The following is a 13540-nucleotide window of genomic DNA, read 5'->3' on the forward strand; positions in this document are numbered from 1 at the left end:
TAGGGGGAAGGGGCTGAAGTAGGGCTGGGGCGCCGCCTCTGTCTGGCTCACATCACCCGGGAAAATGCAGAGACTCCGGAGGGCCCGCTGTCCCTGGCCGCCCACGGCCACAAGCAGTGCCCAGGAGAAGCACAACGCAGGAGCCGCCAGCACCGTCCATCCCTACTAGGACAGCACACGCACAGCAGGACCCATTCCTACTTTTGAAAAGGCGTCTGCCTTCCCTGAACCGAGGGCGCGTTTACGGACCTGGGCATGACAGGTGCGAGCCCCAAGGCCCCCCTGGCCCAAGCTCACTCAGCCACACAGCTGCCTCGCATCCCGGCTGTGGCTCCTGCCCCTTCCCTGGTGTCGAAGGCTCAAGGTCAAGGTCCCTGGCTTCCTGAGCTCCCACCCCGCTGGCCCGCGGGTCCCCATGAGGTGAGGCCTCCCCCGACATTTTCAGAGCTGGGCCCCTGGTCTCTGCGTCTGCACTCACGAGTGTCGGCACAAGGTGGTGGGTGAGCCTCCCCCGCGTGCAGGGGACCCACCCCTGGCTGGTGCTGGGGACCAGCCGACTGTATTGCTCTGCACTCCTACGGCTTCCAGAGCAACAGGTGCGTTCTGTGTTGACCCCATCTCTTGCTGTCCTGGTGTCAGGGTTGCTGAGGGAGTATGAGGTCTGCCCACTCCAAACCTCTGCCTGTGTTGGCAGGAGGCCCATCAGTGGGACCCCAAGGGAGGCTGGGGGCCTAGAGAGGCACCGACCCTTGACCTGTGGTCCCAGGCCCAGCCCCAAGGCGACCCGCACCTGTACTCCCTGTGAACTGGCCCGCTTAGAAATCCTGCTGGTCCAGCCTGAATTTTTTTTTTTCTTTTTCTTTTTTAAAACCTCAAAGCACTTTCATCGCCAGGAAAGCTGTCGTGGCAGGACTCCATCTTCAGACCTGCTGGAGCCACGTTCTGGAGGCAGCCGAGCCCCCATCTGCTCCCCTCCTGTCCACTGCAGGCGGCATGGGCGCCCGGGACACCTCCAGGCAGCGGGACTTCGGGAGAAGTGAGAACAGCCAGCAGCGCATCCCCTGTCCCCCCTCCCAGCAGGACTCCTGCCTCACGCTGGCACTTAGGAGGTCCCTGGGGGTGAGGCCCAGCACGTGTGGTGTGTGGGCTCCTGTGCTATGCGTGTCTGTGGCATGTGCGTGTGCACCTGTGACATGCAGGAACGTGTGTCGTGTGTATATTTCCATGCTGTGTGTCCGTGGTATGTGAGTGAGCCTGGGTGACCCCCTTAAAACAGCTGGAGAGGGGGGTGTGATCTAGAACTCCTCCACTCCCCACAGAGCCCTGTAAGCTGTCCTCACACAGAACGGGAAAGCCCACAACCCCCAGCCGGGCTTTGGCACTTGCCAGGATCTGTGGGATCATCATGCCCCCCCTTCCCTGGGGGTATGAGGCAGGCTGTGAGGCCCTCCTCGGGCAGACCCTCCCACCCCGCCCAGGAACAGGGGTGACGGCCAGCCAGGGCCCTCCTCGGCACGACTTTGCACAACAGAAGCTCACGGACCTGCTCCCAGGGATCTGTGTGCATCCAGCTTTTTAGGACTCACCTGGGCACCCAACACTAAAAATAAACAACAAAAAAAAAACCACACCTCGCATTTAATGATGCTGTTTAACACTGTTTATTTGACGGTGAGACCTACAGCATTCTAGTAACACCCATGAAAATCATCACAAAGCTACTTTAAAAACTTTTATTTTAAAAAAATCGTAGTTAAAAAAAATGTGGTTCTTCGAAATGGTGGTGCGTGCTCTGTGGGAGGGAGTGGGGGAGCCCCAAGGACGCAGCGGTCACCCCCGTGCACGGACACCCAGGCAGAGCCGCGGTCGCTGGGCTGGGGTCAGTGGGAAGCAGCCATCCAACAGGAAAGCCAAGGCCCGTGACAGCCCCTGAAACAGTCCCTGTGACTGTCACCACAGCAGGGATCACCGCTGTGTTCCGGGAGCCTCCAGGCCCACGGTGGGGACATGGTGTCTGTGGCATCGGCACTGATTGGTTCTGGCCTGAGTGGCGCATCCGTTGGCTGAACGAGGAGTGGGCAGTGGCCCGGGCGCCGGGGGGCGTGGGGGGCAGAGAACCGTCGGGTGGGCGGTGAGCGTGGGAGGTCCAGCCCTGGCCAGCGCCCCGTGAGGATCCTGACCTTGCAGACGTCGCCCGTTCACACCGCGGAGCCTCCCGTGGGTGGCCTTGGCCAGAGACACAGGCCCGGCGGCAGCAGGAAGCCATTCAGAACACGGCCTCTTGCTCGGCTGTCACCGGTGCTTTGTCCCAACCCTTCCGCGGGGCACGACTCCAGCAAATCTACATACAGCCTGGCCGCAGAGATCCGGTCACTCACCTTTTTAGCTTCAGGGACTCCGAGTGTATGTTGCCACTGTTTTGAGTACGTGCTCGGCAGCCAGGGCTTCCTATTCAGCAAAATGATTAAACTGCCAGGGAGCATGACCCCGAAAGGTCTGGGTGGGTTCTAAACGCTTCTTCCCACCAGTTTGATGAGTGGCTCAGGTCCCCTTCTGGCTCAGCAAGGGTGCCAGCTTCTGCCTCTCCCCCCCCCCGGTCCCCCGGGGTGCGAGGAGGGACCAGGTGTCTCCCCACAGCATGGACGTGCACATTACGATGTCCAAGGACCGCCCAAGTTTGTGGGGTCAGGGACCTCAGGACGACGGCTGATTCTTTCAAACTGGCGTTCGTGGGCCAAGGGCACGTATGAGCTCACTCGTTACTCGAGGGCTCACGCCCCCTAGAAGACCAGCACAGGACTCCCAGGCATGTGGCTTTGCCCCAAAGTCCACTCGGGCATGCTCGTGGTGAGGCGCCGGGTCTGTGGCTCTATGATGGATAGAAACAAGCTTAGGAAACTCATCCATGGTGGCCGTGGCCACTGGGCTGTCCCCTTCACCCCCACACCATGAACACAGAGAGTCGGGGGGTTGGCGGCACTGTCTCTCCAGGACACGGAGCCGGGGCCTCCCCAAGAGAGGACAGCCCGCTGCACGGTGCCATCTGTCCTTGCTCAGGCCTGAGGGGACAGACGGCCCCTCTCCACCACCTCCATGCGAGCCCCGACCGGGGAGGGTGGGCTGGGTGGAGGCCCTCAGCGGGGAGGCACACCAGGTCAGCTCACGCCGACGGCCCCATCTTCCACGTGGAGGGGCGTCTTGAGTCTCTGGAGGCACAGAGCGAAGGCACGACCCGCACCTGTACTCCCCGTGAACTGGCCCCACGCTTAGAAATCCTGCTGGTCCAGCCTGAATTTTCTTTTTCTTTTTCTTTTTCTTTTTCTTTTTCTTTTTCTTTTTCTTTTTCTTTTTCTTTTTCTTTTTCTTTTTTAAAACCTCAAAGCACTTTCATCGCCAGGAAAGCTGTCGTGGCAGGACTCCATCTTCAGACCTGCTGGAGCCACATTCTGGAGGCAGCCGAGCCCCCGTCTGCTCCCGTCCCGTCCACTGCAGGCGGCGTGGGTGCCCGGGACACCTCCAGGCAGCGGGACGTCAGGAGGCAGACACACAGCCCGAAGGGAACCAACCTGCCAGGGCAACCACACACACAGGGAACACAGAGCCGTCCACGGGTCCCTGGGGCCTGGGGTCTGTCTGTCTGCCCAGGCTGTCGGGGGAGGGCGAGTTCCAGGACAGGCTCTGGGGGCAACAGTCAAGGGGCATGCTGTGCGCAAGGCTGGCTCTCCTGTCGGCACAGAGAGGGGGCCGCTCTCAAAATCTGTATGCTGGGCGGGCTGTGCTGTGACGGCTCCCCTCACCCCTGGCAGCCACGGAGGGTGTGGGGCCGTTAGTTCACCACGTCGTAGTAATAATTGCGCAGCCGCAGCTCCACGGCTTCGAACCCCGGCCTGCGATCCACCCTGCAAAGGGAAGAGGTGCATTAGCGCTGGTGTTTGCGCTGCTCTGGGATCCAGCCCCCCAGCCCCTAAGAGGGCAGCAGGTGCCAACGGCCATGCTCCCTGCAGGCACCTGCTGGCCCTGCTCCCCACACCGGGCGACCAGAAGCCCCCGCAGAACAGAGTCAGGCCCACCCGATCTGCAGGGCCCAACCTGCACACAACGGGATCGCCACGTGATGCACTTCGGTCTTCACCTTGGGAGATGTTTTGCTCTCAAAGCTAGGAGCTCTGATCCGCCCAGTTTGGAGACTTTCTCCTGCTGATCCAGCAAAATAGAAAGCACCTAAACATACCTACTGGGTCAGTGGGCCCCAGGCCCGTATTTCAAGTTGGACTCCGACTCTTGTTAAAAATGGATGGGCACAATTTGAACTCCCCCCTCACCTTGACAGGATAGCTCCGTATCTTCTGAAAACGTGCTGTTGATATGGGATTGTATTAAACTCAAAACCTGGGATGCCTGGGGGCTCAGTGGGTGAGCATCTGCCTTTGGCTCAGGTCATCATCCCGGGGTCCTGGGATTGAGTCCCACTTCGAGCTCCCCACAGGGAGCCTGCTTCTCCCTCTGCCTGTGTCTCTGCCTCTCTTTGTGAGTCTCTCATGAATAAATAAATAAAATCTTAAAAAAAAACCCCACAAATCTCAAAACTTGCCACGGCAGATGCAGAGGTGGGCCCCCTATTACAACACTCAGCACAGCAAGGCGGTACTTTATGTCACTGTTGGGGGCAGGTCACGACCTAAGCAATGATGTGCAAACATTTCTAACAATTCGTAACTTCTGAATGAGCTTGTATGGACTTCTCCGCTTGCTCCCCCATGACGGGACCGGCTGGAAGCAAGTATGTCTTAAAATTGTGAGAACCTACTCAGGCGTGGAAGCTATTTTGCTGACATTATGGGATTTGGGGCTTTCCTGCTAGTAGGTAGAGTTGCCCAGTAAGTGAAACAGAACTTGGGGTTCCACGAGGTGCCGCATGCACATTCAGACTGTGATTTCCAGAGGTGGACGGCCCAGCACAGGGTCTGGTAGGGCAGCCCAGGGGGCCAGGCTCACGGGGACCCAGAATCACTTACCACTGGGAGGAAGCTCTGTTTCTACAGAACCAAACTGGGTTTTGTCAAATGGCATCAAAATAAATGGTTTCACCTACAGCTTTCAGGAGCTCCCGAAATCCAGGATGAACTGCAGGACTTTGTCAGGGGTCTGTGGTCATGGCGGGGGATGCGGGCCACCCCAGGCTTCAGGGTGGGGGCTGTGACTCTGGCCACCAAGCTGTGATCAAGGAGGGTGGGGTGGTGGCCATGCCCTGTGCAGGAGCCTGGGTGGGACCCATGTCGACCCAGACGGACAGCCTCCCTCCTTTTACACAGAACACACCCCATCAACTTTGCAAAACCCAGGGTCCCTCTCCCACTCTGGGGACCAGATGTACAGAGCTCCCAAGTCTCTGGCCACTCAGCAACCAGGCACTGAGCACACAAACCAATGTAGGGATACAGGCCAGCCCTCAGCAGAGACACCCTGTGAGGCTTCCTGAGGGTGGGGAGGACCCTCCTCGATGCCCCTGGGATGATACTGAGCATCAGTCAGTGTGGCCAAGTGCCCTGTATGTGTGCCCGCTTCCTGCCCGTCCCCACTTGTCTGTGTCACCTCCGCAGGCCTTGGGGGGCTTTCTTTGCTCGGGCCCTCGTGCCAGTGGCCCCTCTTTCCTCATTGCCTGCACCCCCGCCCCCAATCCTGGGGTCCTCAGGTGGAACACTGCTCCCTAACACAGGCCCATGTGGACCTCTAACGACAGTCCCCGTGATTCCTGACAGTGGCTCTATGGCCATCAAATATGTAATCATGGGCTTAAGTGGGGCTGAAGTGGGGTAATGTGTGGTATGTTTGCCCCACACACCCAATCCTCCAGCACAGCCAGCCTAGGGCTGTAACCTTCACCCAGAAAGTGTCAACGGGTGGGCTGGATGGGTACGTGGAGGGTGGTCAATGGGACGTGTCAGTGATAAATCTCAAAGTGTGCATGTATATGTCTGTCTAAACAGCTCCCAATCTGCCCATCCATCATCTGTCTATGCAGCTATCATATGTTAACCAACTCATCTATCTAGTTGAATGTTTAGAACAAAAAAAAGCCTCAAAAAGCATGAAGAATACATAGGGTTTGTTTGTATTCATGTTGGTGACCCACCAGGTTCTGGAAGCTCACTGTGCTTCTGTGAGCCAGGCGGGTGCTGCATCTCTTTGTGTGAGAAAGTGCTTCCCCGCAGGAGGTGTCCTGGGACACCCCCACCCCCAGCCCATGTGAACCACACCCTCCAGGGCCTGTCCTCAGCGCTGATATGCCATTGGACCCATCACCTTCTGAGAGCGCATGGATTCTTTAGCTCACTTATTGCCTGGCCGTCCCCCCCCCCCGCCAACTGCAGGCTCTAGCGGGGCAGTTCCGTGAGGCTTGCTGACCCCCGCCCCAGGTGCAGGGATGGTGGCTTGCATGCATGAATGCTGGGCGCTCAGGGGAGGGGCTCTCAGGGATAGTGAATTCAAGACTGGGGCTCTTAGGGGAGGGGGCACTCGGGATGGGGCATTCAGGGATGGGGTGCTCAGAGGACAGGGTGCTCAGAGGACAGGATGCTCAGGGATGGGGTGCTCAGGGATGGGGATGCTCAGAGGATGGGGATGCTCAGGGATGGGGTGCTCAGGGATGAGGTACTCCGAGGATGAGGTGCTCAGAGGGAATGGACTTGGCACTGAGCAGAGCAGGGACGCAGGAGCAGGCCTCATGATGGTCCAGGCAATGTCACCCCGTTGCTCATGTTTACTGATCTTGAAGCAGCATGTTGGGCCCCATCTAGATCATTCCTGACCTCAGAGACACTCAGTGTCCATGCTTTTCTCCATTGGGCAGAAGTCCATTTTTCAGGGTAAAGAGACCCAACTTCTCCTGATTCACAGGGGCTTTCCCCCCCTGGCATCCCTAATTACAGGGCAGGCGCTGACTCTGTAGAACATGACTGAAGCCCCCAGCCCTGCCACTCCCTGTTTTCGTGGGGGCCCCTCTTCCCTGCCTGGCTCTGTCCGTGCACCTTGCCCTCCGTGTGACCTCTGCAGGTGCTGCCTTGAGTGCCTTATTCTCCTCTGGAAGGGAGACGCCCGGAGGTGGGTTCTGTCCCCCGCCCCGTCGCTCCAGGACACACCATAGAACCAAAGGGCAGGCTGGCTGGAACAGAGCTGCAGGCTGCCCGGGACGGGACGGGCATCCCCCCGAGATCCCCAGGGAGGGCCCTGCTGCCAGGCCATCTCCTGGGGTCTGAGGCTCCCTGGGGGCCGTGCCCAAGGAAGTGGAGATTTGTCATCCAGGAGCACATCTAACTACGTACACTTAGACCCAGGCTCTGAGCACCCCATCCCCCCGCCATGTCGGGTCACGACCAGAAGAACCCGAACCTTCACAAGTACAGAGGTGCTGGAAACCAGTCAAACCCTGCCAAGGAGCCGTGGTGTCTAGTCCTGGGCACGGGCTGTCCTCATTGCCCTCCACCTGCCCACACTCGAATCCCACGGCTGGTTCAGTGAGCAGGCCTGGGTGGAAGCCACCGGAAAGGCACCCCGGCCTGCAGCCTCGCTGATGTGACTGAGACCTCTTGGTGGGCACCTACCCCAGGAAAGAAAGACCTTCTGAGGGCTCAGAGGCCTGCTGAGGACCCAGGAGACCTGTGTCGCTGGTGTGTCCACTCTCTGTGGACCACGCTGGGGTGACAGCGCAAGGGGCCGCATGTGTCCAGCAGGGATGGGCGGGCAGAGCAGGGCCTGGTCCCGATGCCCCAAGTCATAGCAGAGCGTGCAGAGCACTGAGGGTCTGGGGCAGGTCAGGGCCCCCCACCCCGGAGCCGAGCAGAGGTGCCCCCACTCCTGGCCGCCCCACCCCGTGGGGCCCGTCCCCTCCTCACTGGCAGACACAAAGGATGCCAGACAAACCGTGTCGGTATTAGCATTAAATGCCGAAGTGCTGATTTTAACCATCTCCCTGACAGTCCACTTTAATTTCGGGTTTTAAAAAATGTGTTTCAGGATGATTTCAAGCATCTTCTTCCCCAGGAAGTGAAACTTTCCATGGGAAGGCCCCAGGCAGGCAGGAGAACATATCCGTGAACGCTCACTTCTAGCAAGCGCCCTCCCTGGCTTACACCTGCCCCGCGGCCTTGCGCTGCTGTCGGGGGTCACTTGACCCCATGTCCTTGGGAAAGAGGGGTCGCTGAGGTCAGAGGCTGGCCCGCGCCCATGGAGGGAAGGCTCGTGAGCGTGTTCCCGACCTGGGGCTCGGCCCCCAGGGAATCCTCACAGCCCTGGGAGCATGTAGGGGGGTCTTTCCAAAGCCAAGCAGGGCACAGGATGCCTGCTGGAGGCCTGGGTGAGCCTGCGCTGTCTCCGGTGGCTCTGACGGGGCCCCCTTTCCCTGGACAGTGTCTGCAGCAGATGGAGGGACATGTGCCCTCTCCCTCTGGGGCTGACCTGGGGTCATCTCTAGATCATGATGGCATTCATGACCTCCACTCCCAACTGCGGAGGAGGGTGCTCCTTGGGGAGTCACAGAATCAATCCCAGGCCGCATCTGAAAGCACTTGGAACATTCTGGAACCTTCAGATGCTCCTGCTGCACCGGCCTGTGTATCTGACAGCACAGCTGACCCCGCGGCACTGAAGCCAGGACACAGCATGCACACAGGCTCCTCTAGATCACACTCCTGCCACATTTCAGAGTTATGGGTGGGGGGGGGGGGCTCACCGGCATACACCGGGGTCAGACGCACAAGGACCGGGGCCCAGGATTCCCTATGGTCTACTTGCAGGCTGCCCGTTAGGCAAGGTCAAGGCCACTTCCCTGATTGGCAGCCGGGACGAATCCCCGACTCTCGTGTGTGACGTGTTTCTCTGGCCTGCTGAGGTGCCCTGCACGACACCTGCCCACCCCAGGCCATGGGCGCCCCCCCCCGACCCCCCTGGCAGGATGTGTGATGGCACCTGGCAGACTGTGAGGACCACTTCCAAGGGCTGAGTCACCGCTGGGGCAGCGCTCCCTGGGCCGATCCCCCGTGACTTGGAAGACACCCAGGGTCTCACCTCGACAGCTGGTCAGGAATAGGGCAAGTATGACATCTCCCTTGCTGAGGACCCCTGCCGTTCACGACCACCACAAGTGGGTCATGGACTGGCCCAGACTCCCATGGACACCTTTTGAGCTGACCACCCTCACCCCCCGGTGATAAAAATCCACATTTAAATGTTGATACACTGGATTAGAGTTAATTGTCTAAACATATTTTTTGGACCAAAGAATACGAGTGCATGGTCCAGGGAGCAGGCCCCCCCACCCCTCTTTGGTTAGAAGAGAGCACATCCCTGGTTCATGAAAAGGCAGAGGCGGAGCTGCTTTTCCATGCCTTCCCATCTGCCCCAGGGCCTTGGCGTGAACTGCAGGGCATGCTGGGTACTCACTCATATGTCCAGCACAGCTTCATCAGCTCGTACATCTCCCTTGGACACCCCGCGGGGCACCCCATCCTCTCTCCTTTCTCCAGCATAGCTGAAACTTCACTTCCTTTCATGCCCTAAAATGCAGAACACACCCGAGCTTGTTAAAGGCAGCGTTCAGCAACACAACATAACAACCACAACACAACACAACAGAGCAAAAGAACAGAGGGCATGATTTCACGTATAAGAAATACAAAAGCGGGAGCACCTAACCCATGACCTAGAGGTCAGATGGGGTTACCCTTGGGGGACAGGCCATAGGTGCCTGGGGTGCTGTTGTGTTTCATCACCTGGGGGCAGGTTTCATGGGGACACCTCGTTTGTGAAAATTCATCAAGCTGTATTCTAGCACATGTGCACTTTTTGGCATGCATGTTTTGATTTTTAAAAATCTAAAATATTTAACTAAACTATAAATTTAATCCTGGAACTAGCCAGGATGAAATATCTCTATTTCTACCCTAATGAATGTTGAGTTAGATCTATTTTATGCATATTTACAGGTGTAATGGACAATGAAAAGAAATACACTGTGCAATTAATATCAAATATATACATTTTTCCAGTCTATATTAAACTGAGGTCATATTAACCGCTCAGGGTCACCAGACAGAGAAAGGCTCCAACAGGGAGCCCAGATTTGACAATTTTATGATTTTTCAGCACCTCGTAACAACAATCGGGTGCTTCTCTGTCCCGATGGCCACACGGCTGGAAGTGAAAGAGCAGGGGCTCACCCGATAGGGCTTCTGCCCATAGGAGAACGCCTCCCACATCAACACGCCGAAGCTCCAGACGTCACTCTTGCTGGAGAACTTGTAGTAGTTGATGCACTCCGGGGCGTACCACTTCACGGGCCACTTCCCGTGGGTCTGGGCCTGAAAGCAAAGCAGACAGAGGCTCTCCATGACACCAGAATTGCGGACACCCATGCTCAAAGCAGCAACAGGTGTGTGCCACCGAGTGTCCATCGCCCGAGGAACCGATGAACAAAGTGTCAATATCCATGCGATAGGGTATCATTGGGCCTTAAACAGGAAGGGGATGCTGTGCCTGACCCTGGAGGTTGCTCTGGGAGGACAGACACCAAGGCAGGTCTCTAAACGACACACACATTGTGCCGTGGATGGAGCTTGAGGACATCACGCTCAGTGAAACAAGCTGGTCAAGTCCCTACAGCACAAATAGTGCACGAAAGCAGGCACCTGAGGCCCCGACATGGGTCTGGTTCACAGAGACGACTGCCAAGGACCGGGATGAGGGGGCTCACAGGGGGAACGGGGAGTAGCTGTCTAATGAGGACACAGTGTCAGAGAATTCTGGAGACTGGTCGTACACACAGGGAATAACACTTAATCCAACTTAACTTACCACGAAGTTAACATTAGCCAACTGCACCCTTAAAAATAGTTAAGACGGTGTAATTGAGGTTAGCAAATGAAATTAATGTATATTAACCACAATTAAAAAAAAACAGGAATAAAATGACTCACAGAATGCCCTGTGCACGTGTGCATGTATGTATTTGTTCTGAAGCTTAAAAATATGTATTTAAATCTTAAAAAAATTAAATTTTAAGTTTCAATTGTATTTTTAAAGATTCAGACTGTATTTCTTGTACTTTTTTGTCTTTTTCTCTTACCTCTTCTTTTGGCTACTCATAGCTTCGTGGAGCCTGTTGTAACTACTGAAGAGTCAAGCCCGAATATTACCTTCATGGTTGTGCTCCGAGAAATACTAGACTATTCCTAAGTATATTTAACTATTACTATGTATTTGTCTATGATTTTAAGCTAATGTTAATTATTTTGTCACAGGCTGTTAGTATCGCTGGAAAAAATGTTTTAAACTTTTCTTTTTCTAAAAAGATTTTTAGAGATTTTATTTTTAAGTCATCTCTACACCCAATGTGGGGCTCAAACTCACCACCCTGAGATCAAGAGTGACACGCTCCACCAATTGAGATAGCCAAGCACTCCAAGAATGTTTTAAACTTTCTACTTTAAAAAAGTAAGTGGTAGTAAAGACATTGAGGCTATGCCCAGCAAAAACCCTTTCCTCCGGGGTTTGGAGTTCGGTGCACGAAAGTCCTGCTCCGTCCTATGGACGACATTCTAACCAGCACCCTTTGGGCTGAGGAGAGATGGCCTGCCCTATGGTAAGTAAGTCAGTGGGGTGCAGCCCTGGGACATTGCTCTGGGAGGACAGGCACCAAGGCAAGTCTCTAAATGACACACTGATTACACTTCTATCTCAATGATGTAATGCATCATTTTTAGATTCTGATTTTTCAAAAGTTATGAACAATATAGTCATGCGTGCTATTTCCATTTTAATTTGAATTTTGAGGTGATACACATCTTCAGCCATTGGGATGGCCGCATTTGATCATCTTTTCTGAATCCCTCCAGAAAAATCTATATCCAAGTATGGGGGGTAATATGTACCTTTTGGGATGTAGAAAAGCTAGGGATATACGTTGCCAACTTTTAGAAGCATTGATTGCATGCTTCCTATAAATCTACTACAACTTAACCAGCCTCCTACTGAGAGCACATTACGTAGTTTCCTGATTTTTGCTGGGATGAGTGTGACTGACAGTGTGTGTCTGTGCCGCATGCAGGGCAAAGACCCTGTGGGATCAGAGGGCCTTTGTGTTTACGGTCATGGTGTGGTGCAAGGTCATGGGGCCACATACAGATCTGCTTCGATCAGTATCAGTATCCTTTCTCTTTAACACTCTTTACTCTGGATTCTGTGCCACTTCATGTTGTTTTCTTCAAGAAATCCCCCAAGTCCCCATCTTTTCAGTGATGTGCATTCTCTCTGCTCCTAACATATACGGTATGATGACTGAGACACATACCTATAGCAAAATGTTAGGATTACACACAATAAGGTTAGGTAGCACATCCTTCATCTGACAAAATGACCGTTGTTTGTCGTCATTCTGGTGAGAACATTTAAGATGTATTCTCTTAGCAGCTTCCACGTATATAACACAGTCCGTAGACTATGGTCACCATAGGACACAGAGACCTCCAGAATTTATTCCTCTGATAACTAGACGTTTATGTTCTGAGACCAACATCTTCTCATGTCTGTACCCCTTGGACCCCGACAACATAAATCTACTGTTTATAAGAGTTTGGCTTTTTAGTTTGCACATATAAGTGAGGTCATGCAGAAGTGATCCTTCTGTCTGACTTTTCACGGAGCCTAATGCCCTTGAGGTCCATCCATGTTGTCGCAAATGGCAGCATCTCCTTCCTTTTTTATGATTGGTATCCCATATATTTGCCTACATTTAAAAAAATTCTTTATTTAAATTCTATTCAGTTAACATATAATGTATTATTAGTTTCAGAGGTAGACTTAGTGATTCATCAGTTGCGTATAACACCCCATGCTCATCACATCACATGTACTCCTTAATGCCCATCACCCATTACCCCATCCCCCCCAACCATCTCCCTGCCAGCAACCCTCAGTTTGTTTCCTAGAGCTCAGTCTCTTATGGTTTGTCTCCCTCTGTTTTCATCTGACTTTATTTTTCCCCTCCCTCCCCCTATGATCCTCTGTTTTGTTTCTTAAATTCCACATATGAGTGAGATAATATGGTATTTGTCTTTCTCTGACTTATTTCACTTAACATAATACCCTCTAGTTCCATCCATGTTGTTGTAAAAGAAAAGATTTCATCCTTTTTGATGGCTGTATATGTGTACACACACATCTTCCTTATCCATTCATCTCTCGATGAAACATCTGGGCTCTTTCCATATGTGCACTATTGTGGACATTGCAGCTATAAACATTGGGGTGCAGGTGCCCCTTCAGATCACTGTGTATGTATCCTTTGGGTAAATACCTACAAGTGCCATTGCTGGGTCACAGGGTAGCCGTATTTTTAACTTCTTGAGGACCCTCCATACTGTTTTCCAGAGAGGCTGCACCAGCTTGCATTCCCCTCAACATGTAAAAGGCTCCCCTTTCTCTACATCCTCACCAACACCTGTTGTTTCCTGAGTTGTTTATTTTAGCCATTCTGACCAGTGTGAGG

The 13540-nt window shown here is 54.2% G+C and overlaps 1 protein-coding gene across 7 annotated transcripts in view; it reads right to left on the reverse strand.

The window, feature by feature from the left end:
- Positions 1 to 1645: 1645 nt before the first annotated feature.
- Positions 1646 to 13540, reverse strand: part of SYK (spleen associated tyrosine kinase) — an 83558-nt gene continuing 71663 nt past the window's right edge. For all 7 annotated transcript variants that reach the window (XM_049093116.1, XM_049093128.1, XM_049093141.1 and 4 more), the window contains 3 exons: positions 10215 to 10355; positions 9439 to 9551; positions 1646 to 3899 (listed from right to left, as the gene is read on the reverse strand). In XM_049093116.1, the coding sequence (XP_048949073.1) occupies positions 3827 to 3899; positions 9439 to 9551; positions 10215 to 10355 (327 nt within the window). In that variant the 3' untranslated portion in view covers positions 1646 to 3826. The remainder of the gene's footprint in view (positions 3900 to 9438; positions 9552 to 10214; positions 10356 to 13540) is intronic.

Source organism: Canis lupus, chromosome 1 (assembly GCF_003254725.2).
Source record: "Canis lupus dingo isolate Sandy chromosome 1, ASM325472v2, whole genome shotgun sequence".
NCBI lineage: Eukaryota > Metazoa > Chordata > Mammalia > Carnivora > Canidae > Canis > Canis lupus.